A 23,921-nucleotide genomic window follows, 5' to 3' on the forward strand; every position below is an offset into this window, starting at 1 on the left:
TTACAATCTGTTGTAATGTGGGTCAATAGTAATAAGCTAGTTCTTAACTTATCAAAAACAAAAAGCATTGTATTTGGATCAATGTTTTCTGTGAAAAATAAACCTCAATTAAATATATTAGTGAAAGGAATGCAAATTGAACAAGTAGAGAAGACAAGATTACTAGGCATCATTTTAGATAGTAAATTAACATGGTCAAAACAAGTTGATAAGACTGTTGCATTAATAGGAAGAAGTCTGTCTGTTATCAAGAGATGTGCCACATATATACCACAACAATGCATTCCCCACATTGTGCAAACACTATCCCTCACTCATTTGGATTATTGTCCAATGGTTTGGTCTAGTGCTGCCAAAAAGGATTTAATTAAATTACAATTGGTCCAAAATCGAGCTGCACGTATTGCTCTGAGCTGTCCAAAAAGAACAAACCTAAAACGAATGCATCTCACTTTGGGATGGCCTTTGTGGAGGACAGACTTCATATCTCCCTGCTATCATTTGTCAGAGGCATTACTTCATCTAGAGTTCCGGCTGTCCTGTATGGCCAGCTGGAGTTTAGCTCTGATGTACACAGCGATAACACCAGACATGCATCACAAGGTCTTTTCACCCATCCCATCTCAAAATCTAATTCCATGCAACACATAGTAATGTATAGAGCTATGAACGAGCTGCATAGTCTTCCATCACAAATCATACAGGCAAAAAGTAAATCTGATTTTAAAAAGAAATTAAATAATTATCGGCTATATCACGGCTAACACGACAATGCACAATGTTTAATGTTTCTATATAGTATATCATTTTTTTATAATTTTTATTTGACCCATTATACCTGTTGTCATAGGATCCGTTTTGACCATCTGTTTGCGTGTGTCCATTTATGCCCATATATGGAGATATCTATCTGTCTGCGTCCATTTTATGCCTATATATGGAGATCTCTGTAGGACCAGTTTTGACCATCTGTTTTCCTGTGTCCATTTATGCTCATATATGGAGATATCTGTATCTGTCTGTCTGCATCCATTTTATGCCCATATATGGAGATCTCTGTATCTGTTTGCCTGTGTCCATTTATGCCCATATATTGAGATATCTGTATCTGTCTGTCTGCGTCCATTTTATGCCCATATATGGAGATCTCTGCAGATACAGTGCCAGTTCCGGAATACCCTGTTGTCAGACATCAGCTCCGCTTACAGAGAATCCAAACATTTTGCGCCGGTTTCCGGACAATCGCATATCAGGTCAGGTTGAGGCCGGGCACTGCAATACCTTCTGCGGCAGGGAACGCACGTGCCGAATTTGAAGCCGGTGGGACGAACAGTTCTCGAGATACGCAGATTACTTACATACACACACACACACACACACACACACACACACACACACACACACACACACACTCACAGAGAGTTTTTGTTGAGTCATGTGGCGTACGTGATGTCAGAGCCTTTTAGTGATGTCACAATGAGTCAGCGCTTGCGCCGGTTCCTCCGACAACAGCCTGATGTCAACAATCATCTCCGCATACAGAGATTACGAACGTTTCGCGCCCGTTCTGGAAAACCGCACATAGGGTCGGGTCGAGGCCGGGCACTGCACTGCAATCTGAACGGTTCTCGAGATACGCGGATTACATACACACACGCAGACTCACAGAGACTTCTCGTTTTATATTTTGGTTGTATTTTAACATTTTTAAATGTTTCTTATTTTGTACTTTAATAGTATAAATGTTTTGTAATTAATTTTTTTCTGTGGACCCCAGGAAGAGTAGCTGCTGCTAAGGCCGTAGCTAATGGGGATCCAAATAAACAATAAACACATTTTATAATTAATGGTCTTATGAGAGCCTAATCCCTGCCATTCATTATTTGCATGTCCTGTCGGCATATAGCGGGAGCGGGAACATATTAGACAACCTGCTGTCTCGCTTGGAGCAATATGCCACCAATCTGGAGGAGATAGTAAGCGAACGAACTGCTCAACTCCTTGAAGAGAAAAGACGTGCTGAAGGCTTACTCACCCAAATGTTGCCACGGTAACAAAGCAAGAGGAAGCCTTGCTTGGTTCTTTTTTTCTCTGTGCATGTGAGGCTTGTGATGCCCTTTCTGTTTGGCTCTTTCTGTCTGTATGTCTCCCTTTGTCTGATTATATATTTTTAAAAGCTTGATATTTTCTCTGTTCTCTCTTTCATTCTTCTTGTGCCTTTGATTGTCAAGGTGACCTTGGTCTCCTATTTCATCCATTTGTATACAGTTGAAGTTCTCATTATTATAACAGAATTGCATATTCAACAAGCTACAAGCAGTACACTTGAGCGAGGCTTATGTTTTCTTTTGTAGATGGCAACTCTGTATCAAACCTCAAAGAAAGTTCTCCTTTTGAACTTGCATGAACATCCTTGGTATTGTTCTTACCGATGTTTCCTGTTGAGACTGGCACATTTCACCCAGGTTTTTTCATCTCACTCACTTCACTTTGTCTGCTGACATCACTCAGCAACGAAATAAACAGAAAATAAACAAAAATAAAAATAAAACGATTCACCGGAGGCACGCAGTGATCACCCCATGATGTGCATTGCAATGTAGTTTCAAATGCACTATATTGCAGGTGCTTTTTGAGAGTGAAAAAAATATGAAGACCCGTGTGACTTGAGTGATCTGGGCAGCTTGCCCCAAATTTGCCAATCTCAACAGGAAACAACGGTATGTATGAACTGCATGCGTGCCTGCGTGCAGGGGCGTCACAAGGGGGGGGGGGGGGGAGTGGGACTGAGTTACTAGGGCCCAAGGAGGGGCCCAAGGAGCACTCTGTGCTCGCAGCGCAGCACCGAGTGCATGCCGCGAGCTTGTAGATCTGCTATTTATGAAAATGTGTGCAAATCTTTGAATATATGTATTTTTTAAGCGAACATTTGTAACTCAAATTTTGCTTCTGGGGGGGTCCCTGGAACTAAATATTTTGAGATGGGTGTCCGTGGCGTGGCCAAATACATATGATTTTGGGGGTCCTTCACAAAACAGTTTGAGTACCACTGCCATAGAAACATAGGTTTTTCAAAAAACCTTAGAAGTATTTGAAATATTCAAAGTCTTGCACAAATTTTCACGATTTAAAAAAAATAGCAGATCTACAAGCTCGCAGCACGGCACTCAGTGCCGCGCTGTGAGCTTGTATATCTGCTATTTTTCAATAGTTAAAGTACCCAGTGCAGAATTTGGTGCGACACCCCTGCCTGCGCGCGTGTATGCTTACATTATACCTGTATTTTTTTAGATCTGTGGCTGCACAACTCATTGCTGGGCAGACAGTGCAGGCAGAGACCTACAACTGTGTCACCATCTATTTCAGTGACATAGAGGGCTTCACGGCCATGTCAGCCCGAATCACGCCTATGCAGGTGACCATCCAGCTGAACTTCTCTGTTGGAAAGATGAAGCAAGTATCTAAGCTTTGTGTTTGGTGTTTGTTTATTTGGGGGGGGGGGGGGGCAAGTGAATTGACTGATGTCAAAAACTAGGAGTTAAGGCGATCGAGCACCATATTTCAGCTGCTGATACATGTTTATTGTTGAATGTAGAAGGAAGGCAATGGAGCAAACTCAGACATTTAAAGCCTTTTTATTCAATCGGGTGTAGGCAAACAGAGTAACAACGTTTCAATGTCAATACATCTTTGTCAGGTTATAGCATGAAGAGGCTATTGGCTTAAATACAAGTGAGAAACAGAGGTAGGCCCTTCAATGTCCAAAGGACAGCAATAATGAATACATACATGTAAATGTTTATTGTTCTCAGGCTGTGGTTTAGCCTCCTTAAAATGGGCAGCCAATTTGACTGTCAGGGTCTGGACTCTTAACCGCATTGACCTCACGAGTCTATCGCAGAGGAGGGCAACATTTTGAAGGATTATTTTTCTGCAATAAATTCCTCTCTCTTCGGAAGAGACTCTTCCTCCCCCTGCCTTCTAAAAAGATCAGCTGCAGTCTTCCTCAAGGTTGTCCCCCTCCTCCATATTGTCAGTCAGAGTCACGCTCTACAGTATATGGTACTCATCTTCTCTTGACTGAGCAGACAAAGGAACAAAAAAGTACACCGTTAAATACAGTTATCTGACAGTTTTAATTATGCTTTGGGAATCATGTGCTTGCAATTTTCTAAAAGATACGTTGTGTAGTTATTTGTGAATTAATTTTCCCCATATTGACAATTGGGATATATATATATATATATATATATATATATATATATATATATATATATATATATATATATATATATTATTCAAAATACTTTTCTTTATTGCGACCGTAAGGTCGCAGTTTAGTATGAAAACCTCCACCGGCCGTCCGTCGGTCACACGTGCGGTCGACGTGTGATGAGGTCACGATGAGTCATCTATGCCCAAATATAGATTTCTAGGTCAGATGGCCCATAGAGTTTGTGATGTCAAACCTAGCAACCCAATATAAACAAACCTGATGTCAGACCTGAAGTATCCTTTTATACCCATATATGGAGATACAGAGATCTCCATATATGGGCATATTAGAAAGCCCATATATGGGCATATACGGATGTCATCAGGGATATCCATATATGGGCATAAAAGGGACAAGGGCTTACAGTTAAGAGATCTCCATATATGGGCATATCAGAAAGCCCATATATGTTCATATACTGATGACATCAGGAATATCCATATATGGGCATAAAAGGGACAAGGACTTACAGTTAAGAGATCTCCATATATGGGCATAAAGGGACAAGGACTGTTACAGTAGATATAGAGATGTCCATATATGGGCATAAATGAACAAGGACTGACAAACACTGAGATCTCCATATAACCTATGGGAATATAAGGGACGAGGACTGTCAGCTTGTAGACCTATTTTCTAAATATTGTTGTACATTAAAAACTTGAAATGGGTCGTTCTGCATAGTACTTGGGATTTGTTGATGTAAATGTTCACATAGAGTGTAATAATTGGTAAAACAAACTTTTGGCCTATTTGTGGAGATAAGCGACCAACGGTCGCTTATCTCCCGATTAGGGAGTCTTACTGGTATATTCAAAATCATTTTCTCAAAATGAAATACAAGCTATCTAAGGGGTGACGTGACAATGTAATTGGCTTGCAAAATGTGTGGGGGGCCAGTTTCTTTTGTGGGAGAGGCCTATTTCTTAAAGTCAAAATGCATCACGATCGCAAGATTGATCAGCACCGAATTTGGCCTCTGAAGTTATTCCTCAAAGTGGATTCCTCATGTTCCAGCTGACGCAACCCCATGACTCGCGTCGGTGCAACCACACTTTCTGGTTGCAGACTTGCAGTTTGGCCCTGGTGGTAGCATGACTAGGCTGCAATCTGAATTTCCATGATGTATTGATGAGAGATGACTCGTGAGTCCATTACGTATTGATTGCGACCGTAAGGTCGCAGTTTAGTATCAAAACCTCCACCGGCCGTCCGTCCCTGAGTCACACGTCACACGTCACACGTCACACCTTTGCCCTGCTCATATCTCCGCATCAGTATGACATCACACTGCTGACATCAGTATGACATCACACCGTACACAAATGACCCCTATATAAGACCGGCATTGTCTGTCGTACAGTGGCATCCCCCACTGGGGATGCCATTGAAAAGTTAATCTAGTTGTACAAAGTAATCAAAGAATGGGTTGACTGGTAGGCTGGTTGACTGCTTTATCTGTGGAGAGTGTATGTCACTGAGAGTCCTTTTATAGCGATTGAAATCATGATGAGGTCACGATGAGTCATCTATGCCCAAATATAGATTTCTAGGTCAGATGGCCCATGGAGTTTGTGATGTCAAACCTAGCAACCCAATATAAACAAACCTGATGTCAGACCTGAAGTATCCTTTTATACCCATATATGGAGATACAGAGATCTCCATATATGGGCATATTAGAAAGCCCATATATGGGCATATACGGATGACATCAGGGATATCCATATATGGGCATAAAAGGGACAAGGGCTTACAGTTAAGAGATCTCCATATATGGGCATATCAGAAAGCCCATATTGTTCATATACTGATGACATCAGGAATATCCATATATGGGCATAAAAGGGACAAGGACTTACAGTTAAGAGATCTCCATCTATGGGCATAAAGGGACAAGGACTGTTACAGTAGATATAGAGATGTCCATATATGGGCATACATGAACAAGGACTGACAAACACTGAGATCTCCATATAACCTATGGGAATATAAGGGACGAGGACAATGCGTAGCATTGTGAGCTTGTAGATCTATTTTCTAAATATTGTTGTACATTAAAATCTTGAAATGGGTCGTTCTGCATAGTACTTGGGATTTGTTGATGTAAATGTTCACATAGAGTGTAATAATTGGTAAAACAAACTTTTGGCTTATTTGTGGAGATAAGCGACCAACGGTCGCTTATCTCCCGATTAGGGAGTCTTACTGGTGAGAGATAGGTGAGTGTAGGTGGAAAACGTATGAATTATTAATGAGCCTCGTATTCTTGTGTCAAAAACGTTTCAATAATAATTTATTTGTTTTAATGGCGTTCACAAGTCATGTTGGTTATTATGTGAGTGAATGAGGGCTGTTTGTTTTAGATGCTGAAATAGCTTTCTTTACTGCAGGTGGTAAATGTGCTGAATGACCTGTACACATGTTTTGACCAAATCATCGACAACCATGACGTTTATAAGGTAACTTATAAATTATTTCTGTATTTTTTTTGTATATCAAAAACCTTCATAATATTTCAACTTTTTGGGAAATGAATACCCTTCATCATACAAGAGTGTCACACAAAGGTAGTGAAATTAGCAGATCTACTGACGCATCTACTTAACTATTGTTTTTTATTGGAGCTGTGTGCAGCTCCCTATACGTGGCTGTGTGGGTCTGTGTGTCTGTCTGTGTGTCTGTGTGTATGTAGCCTGACTTCGGCGCGTAACTAGTGCCGCACCATTTACGCCACTCGCGCAATATATACATCAAAATGTGCGGCTCGGCCGGGAATGGTGTTCTATTACCTTTCGTTCCGATCCGCCTTACCATGCCGACGTAATCGGCAAAAAACGACGCTTAATTGTCCCCATTGACTTATAATGGGACAATGCAAGAAATCACTTTCAAGTATTTTTCTCTCGTAAACCATAGGAGCTACAGTTTCAAACCTCGGAGAGGAGATTCATAATGATTTTAAGAATGAATCGAAAAATAATTACATCAATCGGCCTCATGGTGGCGCTATAACGGCCCACTTTACGTTTTGCCCCGTAACTCTTGAACCGTAGATCGGAAAATTAAAATTCTTTTTTCCCTGGATTCCTTGGGTCAAGACGCATCTCCCCATATAGGCCACGCCCATTTGCGCCAGGATAGATTTTCCGCCATCTTTTCTCCAAAACACACTTTTTGCTCCTTTTCCTACATATTTTCTTCAAATGTCACAAAAATCGGTACACATGATCTACACACACACACACACACACACACACACACACACACACACACACACACACACACAGCTCCACTTCACACGGGTGTGATTTTTTTTATTATAATAATGATGTAATAACAGTTTTGGACAGGTTTTCGACCGACAGCAATGATATATAGTATTCTTATACACATAAAAACAATATTATTGCGACCGTCAGGTCGCAGTTACTATCAAAACCTCCACCGGCTGTCTGTCTGTCTGTCACTTTTGCCCTACTCATATCTCTGCCACCATTGCCCCGATCCATGCCAAACTTTGCACACACACTACTTGCTGTACTTTAACAGCTCTTTGTGTGTACACATCATTTCTATTCCTTTTCAATAGTACATACATTATTTGTTTTGTTTTGATTGAATTGTTCCACTTGCTTTGGCAATGTTAACGTATGTTTTCTCATGCTAATAAAGCACTTTAAATTGAATTGACAGAGAGGGGGAAAGGAGAGCTCAATCAGCGAGAGGTAAAGGGGGAGGGAGAGTGAGGGGGATGGAGGGAGGGAGAGAGAGCCTATTTCAGCCAAGCAATAACCCATACCGAAACAAACATGAACGTGCTGAATCTGCTGATCGGTGCCTCGCAAAGCGATGAGTCAGCGCAATAACCCAAGCAACATATAATTTAGTGTATTTGTGGTCTTGTTTTTCAGGTAGAAACCATTGGAGATGCCTACATGGTGGTTTCTGGTCTACCTATCAGAAATGGAGATGACCATGCTAAAGAGATTGCCCGGATGTCTTTAGCAATAGTACATGTTATGAAGGAGTACCATAGTTCACATGTACCCCATCAGCAACTAAAGGTCCGCATTGGGCTACATTCAGGTAGACTGCACAGCCGACATTAGCATTTCTCTATAGTGTTTGATGTTCTTCGCTCAATTCAATGTCCACAGTCAAATTTTACCGTTCTCATATTAACCACTTAAAGACTATTTAGTTTACTTTGGTTGAATGAGGTAACATTCTATATTCTAAGGTTCTATATTTTGGTCCCCTCCTTTTTCTCTTTCCACCAAAACTCTTTGCCAAAATAGTTGATCTAGTTTTTTTTTTAACTACAATGAATGTACAGTATACAACAACACAGTTAATTTCTAAATGAACATTTAAAAAAAATAAAAAGTTATAATAAATGGATGGCAGAGACAAGTCAAATAAAATAGTATAAACATACATACAGTATGGTTAATTATTGTGGAAAGTGACAAGTCAGGCCATCTGATGATAAAGCGATGTAATCTTTTCTTTTGTATACTGTATTTCAGGTCCTTGTGTAGCAGGTGTGGTCGGACTGAAGATGCCTCGGTATTGTTTGTTTGGGGATACAGTCAACACTGCGTCAAGGATTGAGTCACATGGATTGCGTATGTTTTGTCCAACAATTTCTTTATAATAAGCCTACGTTGCAAGTATGCAATAGGAAGTTACTAGATTTGAAGTCTGTAAAGGATATGGCTAAATTTTATTTAAAAAAAAATTATATATACATTTAAGAACCAGGTCTAAAAAGCAGTCCCCAAAGTAGTAATGGTCATGTTCTCTTTGTGTTCCTTCCTCAGCACTAAAGATCCATGTGAGCAGTTCCACCAAGATTCTGCTGGACACATTCGGAACATTCCACTGTCAGCTGAGAGGGGACATCCTTATGAAGGTACAATTACTGCCCCTCATTCAAGATTAGAGGATGAAAAAGCATACACAGTATACATTCTTGTAATAGCGATGCCATCATACATTAGTTTCTTGTCCCAGTCAGGATGTCAAGATGCAAATTTGTACTAGTAGTGTTCTCTCTCTCTCTCTCTCTCTCTCTCTCTCTCTCTCTCTCTCTCTCTCTCTCTCTCTCTCTCTCTCTCTCTCTCTCTCTTCTTTTTTTAGGGAAAGGGACTTGTGAGAACATTTTGGCTTTTGGGAGAAAACCTGTGAAATGCTGTTTTTCTTCTTTTTTTTCAACACACCTTCTTATGATAAAGAATCATCTTTATTGTCACATCACATCACAGGTATACAGGGGTACAACAGTGCAGTGAAATGCTTAGACATAAGGTGCAGCTGGTACCTACTGCCACAGGTCCAGCGAGGCAGGAAGCATGGAGCAGATCCCTACTTTTACAAAGAAAAGTTAGGACTTCGGAAGAAGCATACATTGGCCTTAGCTTTGTTTACAGTGACAAAACTACCAAAAAATAAATAAATATATATATATATATATATATATATATATATATATATATATATACCGTATTTTCCGGACTATAAGGCGCACTTAAAAGCCTTTCATTTTCTCAAAAAACTACAGTGCGCCTTATAGTCCAGTGCGCCTTATATATGGATCATTCATTGACATTGACATTCCCTTTAGCACAGCTCCATCTGTTGGATGCATAACGCAACGGTAGCGTCTATTATGTGCGCCTTATAGTCCGGTGCACCTTATAATATGAAAACAGTTCGAAAATAGACCATTCATTGACAGTGCGCCTTATAGTCCGGTGCGCCTTATAGTCCGGAAAAATACGGTATATATGTTACAGGATGTTTGGGTAACGCAGGACGTTCATTGTAAGAGCGCTTGTTTTGTCGTTCACCACACACTAATCACCACCAGGTGGCGACGACAGCCATTCACTCGCATTCACTAGTGAAGGCGCTGACGTCACTCGTTTGCGACTGTATTTACTAGCCTAGCCTAGCCTAGCCTAGCCTAGCTTAGCCATTAGCTCCATTGTAGTCACTTGGACAGGGTGTTTATCGTGGGCTTGCTATTGCATTCACCACGGCTTCGTAACTCGCGCGGCGCTCCGCCGGCCGCGCGGCCCTGGCCCGCTCTTCGCGGCCACTCGCACCTGCGGTGCTCGGGGGCGAAGAGCAGGACCAAGGTCCGCTGGCCTGCGCGCCGCTTGCAATGTCGTGGACAATCGAGCGGGCGCGGCTCCGCCTGGAGGATGTTGCTGTGGGCGACCGCTTGTTCCGCCCCGTGCTGCACACCGAGTGCTCCGTTTCTCGACCGTCCTGTTTCTCTTTAAAACCGTGACATATATATATATATATATATATATATATATAAAATAATATCACTTACCCGACCTTTAATTTAACTCGGGGAGTGTACAAATGGAGACAAATATTGGATGCTTATGAACCTAATGAGATCTTTAAAGCTTTGATTTTGTTTTTACAGTCTGCACTGCATGCATTTTAAAATATTCCTCTGGTCTCCTGAAAGTACAACAAATAGTTTTATTGTTAGGTTCTTTTTTATTTTCCTTTTTACATTAAATTGTGTCTTTGCATCCTAATTAAACATTCAATATGTCTATAAACAAATATCTTTCATCCCTTCACCAACAGCATGCAAAGAATTTTAATATGCTATGCTGCATTGTATAAAAAACACAAGGGAATCGCCATGTGACGTGATCCTGTACATGTATTTGTCTTGGACCCAGCAAACAAACATGCATAATCTATCTGTCAATTTAATCTACAGCTCAAGCTTTTGAAAGAGCAATGATGACGCACTACCACTTCATGTATACAGTATGCAAATATATATGATTGTGAATATATACTCCATTCTCTCACATTTCTTACATACTTGATATCTGCTGTTAAGCGATATGTCTCTTGCACATGAGAAGAGAGTCGAGACTTAGGTACTTTCTGCAGTTTATTTATTTTTTTACTACACACTTTAGGCTACATTGATATTGTTTTTATCACGACCCCTGCCACTCCCAATTCCCCCCTTCACCTGTGCAGTCTACTTGAGACTGATCTGGTTATTGAGCTATTACTGTGTTATAGTTTCTACTGTATGTCAGGTTCTCTGTTGTTTGTTTGTATATTCAAGTTGTTCACCTGCTGCAGAATTATAATTAAACACACGATGTTAAACCTCTAAACTTGAAATTGAACTTGGAATTATTTTAGCTATAGTGATGTCAAACCCTAAACATATGAATTGGGGAAGGTAATCAATGTCACCTGAGTGCGCATGGTGCGTCTTACACAGATTTGGTTCCATAATTGTGCCCGGGACCTTCAAAAATATTCTGTTGTCATTTTGTTTCTGTACCCAGGACATAAAAAGATAGCACTTTTTATATTTAGGAAACTTCTCCATTGATTGAAGTGCTTTTCAACATGGGTTTATCACTCCTTTGTGGGGAAAAGACCTCAGTCAGACTACAAGTTTACCCAGCTGCTTGGTTGTTTCTTATCAGAGAGAAAGTGTTTATGGTCATTTATTACTGCCACCGTTTTAGTGGGTTATTCTCAAGGGTCAGTGCATCCCTGCCCCAGGGGAACATTCATCTTATGACTGACATAGGCACCTACTTTTTACAGAAGTGTGGGTCATTAAAAGGGAGTTATTTAAGGCGTCAATCTCTGAGATTTATGTCCGTACAAGGGATTTAAATCTGGGTCTTTTGTTGTGTACTTTAGCATACAAATAGGTTCAAATAACATTTTAATCACTAAAAAGGGAATATAGATTGCAGCTTAAGGATGGGGATGAGTAACAGTAGAATGTGTGACTGGCTAAAGAAAACATAGCCCAGAGTGAGAGCGATTAATCTTAGGCTTCATCTTGACTTTTGTGAGTTTGGTCTTCTCAGGACACGGGGACAGTTTCTCCCTCCATTATTTCAAGAACTTGAGTTGTTATGCCAGAGTCAGCTCCTGACATTATGTGGACATTTCCAGTGAAACAAAGAACTCTGCTTAGAAAAGTGATCCCTGCTATTAAGAGTAGACCAGCTATAGAAAGTCCCGAACTGCTGACCAAAATTAAATGCACAAATTAAACTGTAAGCACTAATTTAACCCGTTGCTGTAGCCTACATATAGCATAAACATTATTAGAGTTTAACTTTAAATACTGACGGTATAACCGTTAAACTGTCAGGGTTTTACCACACACTGTTCATAATGATGTGTGTAATCACATTAGAGAGGTCGCTATGGGCTATTTGCCCAGCAGTAAATGTAACGAAGCCCGGGAATCAACCCCTGATACAAAAGCACAGATGTGCTGCCTGTCTACCGTCTCTGCAATACACACATGAATGACTAGCCTGGGAAAAAAAAACACTATAGTCACATGAGAGCTGATGGGTCCTTTTATTAAATCCTTCATTAAAAATCTCCCCATGTTTAATTAGACAACATCCGCCACACTTGAGGGACATGAGTTTCTGGCTTATAGATTCAAGGTATTCAGGCAAGACCGTGTTTAGCTGTGCTCCGATGCACACTAATGCACACATGATGGAAGAGAATGACAGACTGCATTTATATTCTGTTCTTGTCGGCAAGCAACACCTTTGTGGGATATGGAGTGTAAATGAAAGGGGCATGGCACCCTATATGCTGATATTATAGACATAGGGTTAAAAGCATTAGCCAGACATTTTTGGGTGGGCCTGAATAAAAAGTGATCTATTTATTAATTCAAAATATCTCAATATCATTACAGTAGCCTACATTACAAGTCATCTGCTTTGGCCAGCTCATATTTAATAACATCCTTTTAGAGCTCTAAAGGTTAAACCAATCCAGTCTGTATGACCTCGCCCTAAAGGGCGAGGTTGCTTGTCTTGGCCATCTGGCCAGTATTGTGCCGTTTCTCATACTAAACTGTGACCATCGGTCGCAAAAAATAACATTAGGCTACGGATCTGAACAAGCACCCCAGATATAGGGACAAACAATGACAGCTTCACACAATGTGACTGCATGTAATAGCTATTAAGCAATTCAAGCCATGTTATTATAGGACTAATAGAACACTGTACACAGTTAGTTACAACTTACAACAACATTCACAACCGACCTTTCTTCCAATCCATCACTCATAATTGGTATAAAAACACAAAGACAACATTAGCAACAACAGTATAAGAGTTCTGGGCATAACTTTGTCTTCCAGCTTTTACATAAATCATAATATGATTATTACCAGTAAGACGCCTAATGGCGAAAGGCGAGGTCGCGCCATCTGTCTTGTCCATATACCGGTATGGATTCTGTTGTCTGACATCATACAGACAATACCTTTTATTCCCATATATGGAGATCCCTTTTCACATCAATGTGATGTCACCTGTGATTTCACAGTGATGTGTCAGCCTTTTATGCCCATATATGGAGATCCCTGCTCTGAGGATATGACATCACTGTGTGATGTCAAAGTGATGTGTCAGGGGAACCACGTGTCAGGCGTTATAGACAAACAGAGATACGGTCAAGTGACGGTTCACTTATACTAAACTGCGACCTACAGTTGCAATTATTATATTATTAGTGTATATTATACACTGATAATATAGGGTGATTTATATACTGAACAGAAGCGGATGTCAATATTATTTTGTATTAATGTTAAAACCCACTTCAAAGAGAGACATAGCTTTAGAGGATATGGAATATACGGTGTATAAGATAATCTAGATTTATCACCATTGAAAATGGATTTTATTTTAATCGTAACATTTGTTTTAGTTCCCTGCATTGGTGAAACAATTGTTGATTGTATGCGTATACCTCATTATATCACACACACCTCATTATATCACACACACCTCATTATATCACACACACACACACACACACACACACACACGCGCACACACGCACACACGCACATGCACACGTACACACGTACACACACACACACACACACACACACACACACACACACACACACACACACACACACACACACACACACACACACACAGTACACAGGAGACTGTGATTAGTGTTGCATTCTGTCTAAACGGCTCACTTTCCATCTCTCCTATCCTTTCCCTCTCATCAGTCTGTAGATGACACACTTTTCTTGGAGGATAATTTCTCACCATTTAAAGGTAAGTTCCATACTTTACATTATTGTCTTGAGCTCATGATGTGGTTTTTAAAATGTCAGGGGAAAACACATTTTCTGTGAAATAATATTTTAAATATTTCCATTCAAAAGATTTAGTTGGTGTATTATGAAAACACCATCTCCTGGTGGTTGGAAGCATGTAGCAAAAAACATATTTTTTATATGGATAGTAAATGTATCTTTGGAAATACAAGAATTGCATTGCAGTGACAAGTAGATCATTAATGACTTTTACAACCTCATAATCGTATTTAGTGTGAACTATTATTCAAGTTCAAGTTCAAAATCATAGCATATTTATTTTACTAATCATAGTTGCTCATGCACATGTCTATCCACACTGTAAGACAAAAAAAAATATATTGAATATATTTAAATTATATTATGTAGTCAGTGTAAAACTCCTATTTTATAATCACCAATCAGATATGAATAGTAGTGTTTTAAAATGGTACTGTTTATTGGCACAACGCGATGATGAAAAGCTGATAAAAGCCCAATTCCATAATGTGCCAAGGTACAGTCCTGCACCTAATTCCTAAAACATGAAATCAATGCATACTTACTGTCTGTTGGCATTATGAATCACCACACTAACTCTAATTATTTGCTTATTTTGGATGATGGAAGTGGTTCAGGATTGTACAAAAACAACAGGCTCTAGTACTCTTGTATATGTCATTTGCTGACATACAATCATTCTAGCTTTTTCAGAATTAGAAGAACAAACAGGAAATTATCATGACAGTAGTAATGTTCATTAAAAGGGGAAACAAAAACGTCGACTTTGTGAGAGGATCATGAAACTGGAGCACGCAGTTATATGTATTTAAACTAAAGTTTCGATGGCAAGTGTGTCCATAATAAATACATACAGTGCTGTGTTGTGTTGTGTTGTGTTTTGCTGATACTTGGGTCTACGCCGTATGCTGTGACTAAGAAAAAATTAATAATAGAAAATGTGTATGGCCTCCTGAACCTTTCAAAGTAGCGTATTTGATAGGCATTATGCACTGGCATATGCCATGTCCACAGAAATAGCCACAAAGCGTACGCCCTAAAAAGAAATCCTAGAACACACCACTGGATACATACTGTATATACAGTAGCCCAGGGGTCTTCAACGTTTTCAGGCCAAGGACCCCTTAGTTGAGGGAGAGATGAAGCAGGGACCCCCACCTTTTCGTAGATTCCATATAGTTTCATCAATTGACAGCACTATCATCAGTGTATTTTGGTAAATTTGTGTTTTCAGATATTTAACCACTTGAACCGTCAATACTTAATGAAGTTGACCTTTCACTCTGTACTTGGTCTGCTCTTTTTCCATGATTGTCGCAGCGCAAGGCGTTGTGAGCTTGTAGATCGTCTATTTTTGGCTAAAGTTCTCAGAATATGGACGCTAGGGTTCAAGTGGTTAATATAAAAAAGGAGAAAAAAGGTTTCTATCACACAAAGATTTGGAGAATCCCCTGCAGTGACTCTGAGGGGTCCTGGACCCCCTGTTGAAGACCCTTGCAGTAGCTTATATAATATACACTACAGTATAAGATGAAGATGGTCTAACCTGCCATTCCAAAATCTCCCAGAGGTGTCCCACATCAAACCATTAAGTGACATCTCATGCCTTGTGGGACGATGGCATTGTCATCCTGGAAGTGTTTAATCATAAGATAACGGTGTTTAACGTATCAATTTGCAGTGGCCCTTCCCTATGGGGACACAGAGCATACCACCGAGCCAGAAGGATGACTTACTGTATCTGACCATATCACCACCACATTTATATATAGAGCAGGGGTCTTCAACAGGGGGTCCGGGACCCCTAGGGGGTCCTAAGAGTTGCTACAGGGGGGGCCACCAAATCCTTGTGTGATAGGATAATTACTTTCAATTAAAAACTTTGAACCCTCGCATCCCTATTCTGAGGAGAACTTTAGCCAAAAATAGCAGATCTACAAGCTCTCAACGCCTCAAAGAAAGTAAGCCATTTACCATGAAAGGGAGTGGGCTTCGCCTCGTGCCACAACCCTGAAACAGTGGTAAATCAACCAACAACCCACGTCCCTCGAATGGTAAATTGCTTTTCTACCACTTCTACTATATAAATGCAAGAAAACACAGTTGTAACTTGCATTCATCTTGGAAATGTTACAACTGCAACACAACAGTGCGCGGGGTCCATGAGCCAACTCACGGTTGTTGACTGATTTACCACTGTTTTAAGCCAATCGGAATCCAGTATCTGAACATGTGGCCACAAAAAGTGGTAGAACTTAGAAGGTCAAGTTTACTACGTATTGACGATTGAAGTGGCTAAATGTCTGAAAAAACATTAACACAGCATAAAGCAGATTTGCCACCATTTCATGATACAATATGTAGAGGGGGGGGGGGGGGGTCCCTGCTTAATCTCTCTCTCAGTTAATGGGTCTTTGGACTGAAAACGTTGAAGACCCCAGATATAGAGCATCGCCTATGGTTTTGCACCACCCAAATGTGCCTTCATCTTTGTAAAGAGGGGTTCATGCACCCTGTACTATAACATCCATCTATGTCGACAGGCTGTCATTGCTGGCACAGTCTGGTCACAACCGTCACATGTTGTATATTGACACTCTCAGTCACCTGGGGAGGAGTTGCTCTTCTCCCAAGGTCAGTTTTGGCCTGCTCAGCATTATTCTACAGTGCATGATAGGATGTTATGTTGTGTTTCTCTATGCCTTTATTCAGGTTTTTCCTTTCATTTGGACCAAGGGCCCATCTTTTGGACCCCCCCATCCCCCGCCGAACCCCCACCCAAATCACTAAACAAAGAGTGTTTATCATATCATATTAAATATTATATGTTATTTTTCTTTCCACAGAATCAAAGGTTTTATAGTCATGAGGATCCTGGATGGCATGATTCTAGGCTTAAAATAATGTACCGGTATATGTTTCTTTTTTTTTTTTGTAAATATCTATGGGAATAATGAATGGAAGTTTTTCTTTTTTTGAGGCATTAGAAAACCATGCATATGCTATACCCTGCAAGCAGATAGGGCATAGCATATCTTCTTAATGAGAACCACAACAGTAAGACTGTAACATAGGAGCAGTAAAAAGGGCCTAGGGGTGGACTTTGTTGTTTGAACATGCCTGCAGGGGGCACAGATTTCTCTAATGATAATGTTGTGTTTAGCAGGTCACGATCTTTGACTCTTTGCCCCCCTCTTTGTTTAGTCTGTGAAGTTTAAAACACTTTGCGGTCCTGTCACCATCTTATCTTTCAGATCTACTACAGCCCTGCCGGAGCTCTGAGATCTGCTGACAAGCTGTTGCTAGTTGTACCCAAAACTAACACCCTAAAATCTATAGGGTGCTTTTGCTGCTGCCCCCAGGCTGTGGAATGGTCTGCCCCTTCCAATTACAGACTACAGTAGACCTGTGCAGTCCATTGAGGTTTTTAAATCTCGGCTCAAAACCCACTTCTTCACCCTTGCTTTTAATCATATATCAGCATGTTTGTTAATGTTTATTTATGTTTTGCTTCCATGTATTGTATGTCTGGTGCCTTCGAAGGCTCATAGGACCATGTACTGTATATTATATTCTTTTGATGTTCTGATGTTTTGTTCTAGCTTTGCAACACTTTGGGTAATCTCTGGATGTATGTGTGCTACTATAAAGTTTGATTTGTCAACCTACCACAACCATCAGATATCTTTTACACAGTAAATCAAATCAAAAGTAACAAGTGAAAAAGGTGGCACAATATTAGAAAATGTTACTTTTACTGCTTTACTTTTGTCCCTTGCAATGAAACAAATGTATTCATTGAAATATTTACATAAATGTAACTGAGGAAATGACAACCCAGCTCTGCCCGTTTGTCACATTTATACAAATGGATAAATGAACACCTGGCCAGATTTGCTCAGTGTAAAACCTGATAGAATTAATAAGTCAGCTATTAATAGTCCAAGGATATATACTGTATCGCAATAACAACATAATGTGATATGATATGATATGATATGATATGATATGATATAGTACTTTATTGTCAGTTCACACTGACAAATGTGTCTTGCGACAGCAGCCATGTATGCGAAACATACTGTATACAGTATACAGCACGCACATTTGACATAACACAAAGGAACAAAACAGGATTACATACATAAGGACATACAGACAAGAGCAATGTTCACTGCCTAGTGTGTGTGTGTGTGTGTGTGTGTGTGTGTGTGTGTGTGTGTGTGTGTGTGTGTGTGTGTGTGTGTGTGTGTGTGTGTACACACACACACACACACACACACACACACACACACACACACACACACACACACACACACACACACACACATATATATATATGAATCAAAATTGCCTGAGATTTCTTTTCTTCATAACTCTGATAATGACAACCTTATTCATAAGATCATTAAAATGTAGCCAATAGGACAGCATTTCAAACAGCATTTTTCCCTTGCAGACACATTTTGCTTGTCATTACGTGCCACCATTTCACAAGAACACAGTCTCCATGGCACTCATTAAAAATCCATTCTAACTCAGCTAGAACAGGATTTGTGTATAGGGTTGCTCTGATAGCTACAAGTGTTCCACTGGCACTGGAAGAGTGATATTGTTCCGCCTGTCTGAGTCACACTATGTTCTTCTGCTCGAAAAACATGGATTGCTGCCACAGTTGAGATAATTAACTTCCTTGGTTAGGTGACAACCCCATGGGTATGCGATACAATACATCTCTGAGATTTCCATCTAAGGTTCCCTGCAGTGTATGTAATGCAAGATGTCCTGTTCAAGTCCCTTAAGGTTGCTGTCACATTATTTAAGATGATATGGTTGTCACGGTCTGTCAAGACTCACGATAGCAACATGTTGCACTTCAACAGTTCTGATGACAGTAGGGCGAAAGGTCCACAGGGAAACCGAACCAGAGTGAGCTCACGTCAACTCCTGTTTGAAAGTCTCCCTGACACTCTAGGCATCATTTAACACTTGCCCTTTTTTCTATATTATTAAATCAACAATTGCCAAACACATTCACTTGTAACTTTCCTGGGGCTCGAGTGGATTGTACAGATGACAAGAGCATCTGGTTTTGCTCAACACACAGATGGAGATGGGCCTTTATTAGGCGATCGTCTACTGGGTGATCATCTAGCAGTTGATTAGATTCATATGTCAAAATAAAACATACAGTTTATACAGGAAATTATCTAATTATTACTATTTACACAAAGCAATAATTTACATGGAGCTGGAATCCTGGGTTATTTGTTTATCTTTGATCAGCTTGTTTTACCATAAACAAAGGTGGAATAAAACATTCCAGACCCGTCTGCATGCTCAGGCCAAGGGATTCATCACAACAATGTGTCTCTGTGTGTGTTTTGACAGATTTGGGATAAGACCATGGATAACAGCAGCGTAGAAGACTGGCAGGAGCATGCCAACACATCTGCCTACAGCGACCATCAGGCCTGTTCCACGATGAGAAAGCCCATCTCCAGTCTGCTCCTGTATGCTTTCCTCAGTTTAGCCATCATCTGCACAGTGGTGGGGAACTTCCTGGTGGTCCTGTCCATTGCGTACTTCAAATGGCTGCAGTCACACACCAACACCTTTGTCCTTTCCCTTGCAGTGGCCGACTGCCTCGTTGGCCTTGTGGTGATGCCTTATAGTATGATTCGGACGGTGGAGGGCTGTTGGCGCTTCGGGGTGCTCTTCTGTCAGCTGCACACAAGTTTAGACGTAATGCTTTGCACTGCCTCCATATTGCACCTTGGCTGCATTGCCTTTGACCGCTACTATGCCGTCTGCAACCCGCTGATCTACTCCATGAAGATGTCCCAACGTCGGGTGGCTTTCCTCATTGTCGTCTGCTGGGCGGTCCCAGTTCTGATCTCCTTTGGTCCCATAATGCTTGGTCTCCATGCAAGAGGCGTGGTCATCTCGTTGCCCGACGACGTATGCGTGTTAGTGGTTAACCGCATCTACGCCGTCATGGCCTCCGTGGTGGCTTTCTACCTGCCAATGGTCATCATGCTGGTGGCATACTGGAAGATCTACAGGGCGGCCAAACGGCAGGCCATGCAGATCAGTGCCATGGAGAGCCAGATGGCTTCTTGTGTGGCTAAAGACTCCACTAAGAAGCACCGTAATGCTATGAGGAGGGAGGGAAAGGCAGCTAAGACCCTGGGCATCATCATGGGAATATTCCTGCTATTTTGGCTTCCCTTCTTTACCGTCAACATCGTGGACCCGTTCATTGATTACAGCACCCTGGCGGATGTCTGGGAAGCGTTCACTTGGCTAACATACATCAACTCCTCTCTGAATCCCTTCATATATGGTTTCTTCAATCGTTCCTTCCGTAGGGCATTCCTCATGATCATGGGGTGTAGGATATGCCTGCCGAGGAAAGAGTTCAATGTTGAGCATGCTACAGATCACCAGTAGACTGTAATCTGTGAATCAAATATGTTAGGATTATAGGAACACACACGCACACATGCAAACACAAATATTCCTTGGTCCTTGGTCAACACTTTCAGACCAAGGACCCCTTATAGTCCAGTCATTTTAGGCCAAAATTAGGCTAAACCTCAAACAAATTGCAATAGTAGCAAACTCAACTGATTTTGTATCCTCAATATGTCCTTAGTGAGAGAAAAAAAGTCCCAAGGAATCCCACCAGGGCAAAGTTTTGAAAACGACCTACCTACCTTCACTTACTATACACTACAATATAAAGGAAAAAATGACTGAAAAAAAATCTGCTTTAAGTGGGATGTGAGGGGTCAAACTAGGGGTTTTTAATTATTCTGAATCCATTGCAAACATTTGTTTTGCACGAAAAACATTTCTTGGGCAAGAAATGGCCACTCGAAACAATGGTTTAGTGATGAGTCATCAATTTTCACAGTCTTTTGGGGTCCGTTTTTAGCCCAAGGAATGTTTTTCATGCAAAACAAATGTTTGCAATGGATTCAGAATAATTAAAACCCCCTAGTTTGACCCCTCACATCCCACTTAAAGCAGATTTTTTTTCAGTCATTTTTTCCTTTATATTGTACACAGCATGTCTACACTCATGTCATCAACATGGATCAGGAAGATTTGGGCAAAACAAATTTTTGCCCTATTTGTGGAGATAAGCCACCTACGGTCGCTTATCTCCCGATTAGGGAGTCTTACTGGTATTGTAGTGTATAGTAAGTGAAGGTAGGTAGGTCGTTTTCAAAACTTTGCCCCGATGGGATTCCTTGGGACTTTTTTTTCCCTCACTAAGGACATAATGAGGATACAGAATCAGTTGAGTTTGCTACTATTGCAATTTGTTTGAGGTTTTTTCATATAATGACTGGACTATTAGTTGAGAGAGAGATGAAGCAGGGACTCCACAACCTGTTCATATATTCCATATATAGTTTCATCTTTTGACAACACAATCAGTGTATTTTGGAATCATGTCAATTTGTGTTTTCAGATATTTAACCACTTGAACCGTCAATATAAAAAAAAAACTTGACCTTTCACTCTGTACTTGGTCCGCTCTTTTTCCGCTCTACACCAAAGCTCTTTGCCGACAAGCTCACAACGCCTCGCAGCGCGAGGCGTTGTGAGCTTGTAGATCTGCTATTTTTGTCTAAAGTTCACAGAATATGGAAGCTTTAGGGGTTCAAGTGGTTAATATAAATAAGGAGAAAAACTATTTTCTATCACACAAAGATTTTGAGGACCCCCTGGGAACCCTCTAGGGGTCCCGAACCCACTGTTGAAGACCCCTGGTCTAAGTAGTTAATAAACCTTGCTATGATCCCTCTTTCCTTCACCATTTCAGTGGTGTAGTTTCAGTGGCATACCCAAAGGTGTGCACTTGGTTGTTATATTTCCATTAGCACTATTGTACATTCATACAGGAGTCGGAAATAGAACCCCACAACATCAACAGAACTGGAAAAGACATCTATAGGTTACTGTACACGGCTTTACAATTTCGGGTTGAGAGCTGCGTCTCATTCTGGCATAATTATGGACTCGGAGCGATAAACCTTGTTTGTATGTCTACTCAAAACTTTCACTCAGTGCTGGCACTAAGCTGTGTGTACTTCTCTGGATATAGTGTTCACTGAGAGAGTAATAACATCCCAAGCATTGTGTGTTACTTTACATCCACTATAGCCTACTGATGCTATTGAATAAACTATGGATAACAACAACATTTAGCAATTGTGCTAATTTCTCTACATTTACATGAATGTCTAGTTGGGGCAATATCTTGCTTAGTGTGCCTGCCTAATTCAATAAAAGAACAAATAAAATACATAAAATTATTTCATGTGTGTTTTTTTAATGTTTACATAAGTACCTCCACAGAGCTATTGATGTTATTTTATTTTATTTTATTTTTTTGTTTTGCTTGGAGGCTGGTGCTCCACCCACTTTAGACTTTATTGTAGGCATTGTGCCTTGTGTTTTTGTTGTGTGATTTGTTGTGTACAGAGACTACTTGGTGTGATGTTGAGTGACTATAACTGCAAAGATGTGTGACAGGGATGTCATGATCCGGGATGTCATTGTGTCTCCATGGTGCTGATCATTGTGCCTCCATGGATGGTACTGGTCATTGTGTCTTTAGGGTACTGGTCAGGGGTGTTGCAGCAAATTCTGGGCCCTGGGTACAAGGATTCACTGCGGGGCCCCCGTGAATGTTCTTCATAGGAGAAGGGTGTTTAACCTATTTAGACTGAGAACGCATTATTATTTTGTGGTTTAACTATTGAAAAATAGCAGATCTACAAGCTCGCAGCGCGGCACGAGTGCTGAGCTTGTATATCTGCTATTTTTCAATAGCTAAAGTATAAAATAATTACGGCCCCTCCACCTTGGGCTCTAGTAACTCAGTCGCACTTTGCCCCCCTGGTACTGGTCATTGTGTCTCCATATTATGGTCAGTATCATGGTCAGTATCATGTCAATATCATTACAGTATCCTGTCAGTATACTGACATGATATTCTACTACTAATAGCCTTTTTTTCCTTCTCTCCCTGGGTAGTCTAAGTAGTCTGATAATTTCATAATAATCACATAGTCCAATTTAATCTTAAATCTGATATTTGGAAACCATTTAGATGTTTTCAAAATTGTATAAGCAACACAATACAAATAAAGCCTGCATTTTAAATTAAGAAACATTGGTATAAAGGATCATACTGGGGGAGTTCTAAAGCGCATGTAAAGCCATTGCATATAAGTACATTAAGGATCTGGAAGAAAAGTATGGCACATTCTTGGACTGTGAAGCCACAAATGACACTATCCAAACAACCATGATATCTTGGTAGCTTACACTGTACAGTGCCAAAACGGAAATACTCATAACCAAATATTGTTGCAGCTACACATAGTATGCAAGTGAATGCAATGGCTTTATCAGTGTGAAAAATTAAGCTGTTTATAGAAA

General features: G+C 40.5%; 2 protein-coding genes across 2 annotated transcripts in view; both read left to right on the forward strand.

Annotated features, from left to right (window-relative positions):
• The window catches only part of LOC308282238 (atrial natriuretic peptide receptor 1), a gene marked incomplete at its 5' end in the record, with an annotated part of 72,393 nt that extends 62,854 nt beyond the window's left edge, over positions 1–9,539 (forward strand). Inside the window, 7 exons of the mRNA XM_080722583.1 lie at positions 1,907–2,050; positions 3,292–3,415; positions 6,670–6,738; positions 8,191–8,365; positions 8,809–8,907; positions 9,103–9,194; positions 9,422–9,539. Of these exons, the coding sequence (XP_080578709.1) occupies positions 1,907–2,050; positions 3,292–3,415; positions 6,670–6,738; positions 8,191–8,365; positions 8,809–8,907; positions 9,103–9,194; positions 9,422–9,469 (751 nt within the window). The 3' untranslated portion in view covers positions 9,470–9,539. The remainder of the gene's footprint in view (positions 1–1,906; positions 2,051–3,291; positions 3,416–6,669; positions 6,739–8,190; positions 8,366–8,808; positions 8,908–9,102; positions 9,195–9,421) is intronic.
• Positions 9,540–19,865: 10,326 nt separating this feature from the next.
• Positions 19,866–20,912, forward strand: LOC308282239 (5-hydroxytryptamine receptor 4; the record flags this gene model as incomplete). The annotated part of the gene is made up of 1 exon (XM_080722584.1): positions 19,866–20,912. The coding sequence occupies one exon, from the start codon at positions 19,866–19,868 to the stop codon at positions 20,910–20,912; it is 1,047 nt and encodes a 348-aa protein (XP_080578710.1).
• Positions 20,913–23,921: the final 3,009 nt, after the last annotated feature.

Source organism: Nannobrachium achirus (genome assembly GCF_963921795.1).
Source record: "Nannobrachium achirus genome assembly, chromosome: 3".
In the NCBI taxonomy this organism is placed as follows: Eukaryota; Metazoa; Chordata; class Actinopteri; order Myctophiformes; family Myctophidae; genus Nannobrachium; species Nannobrachium achirus.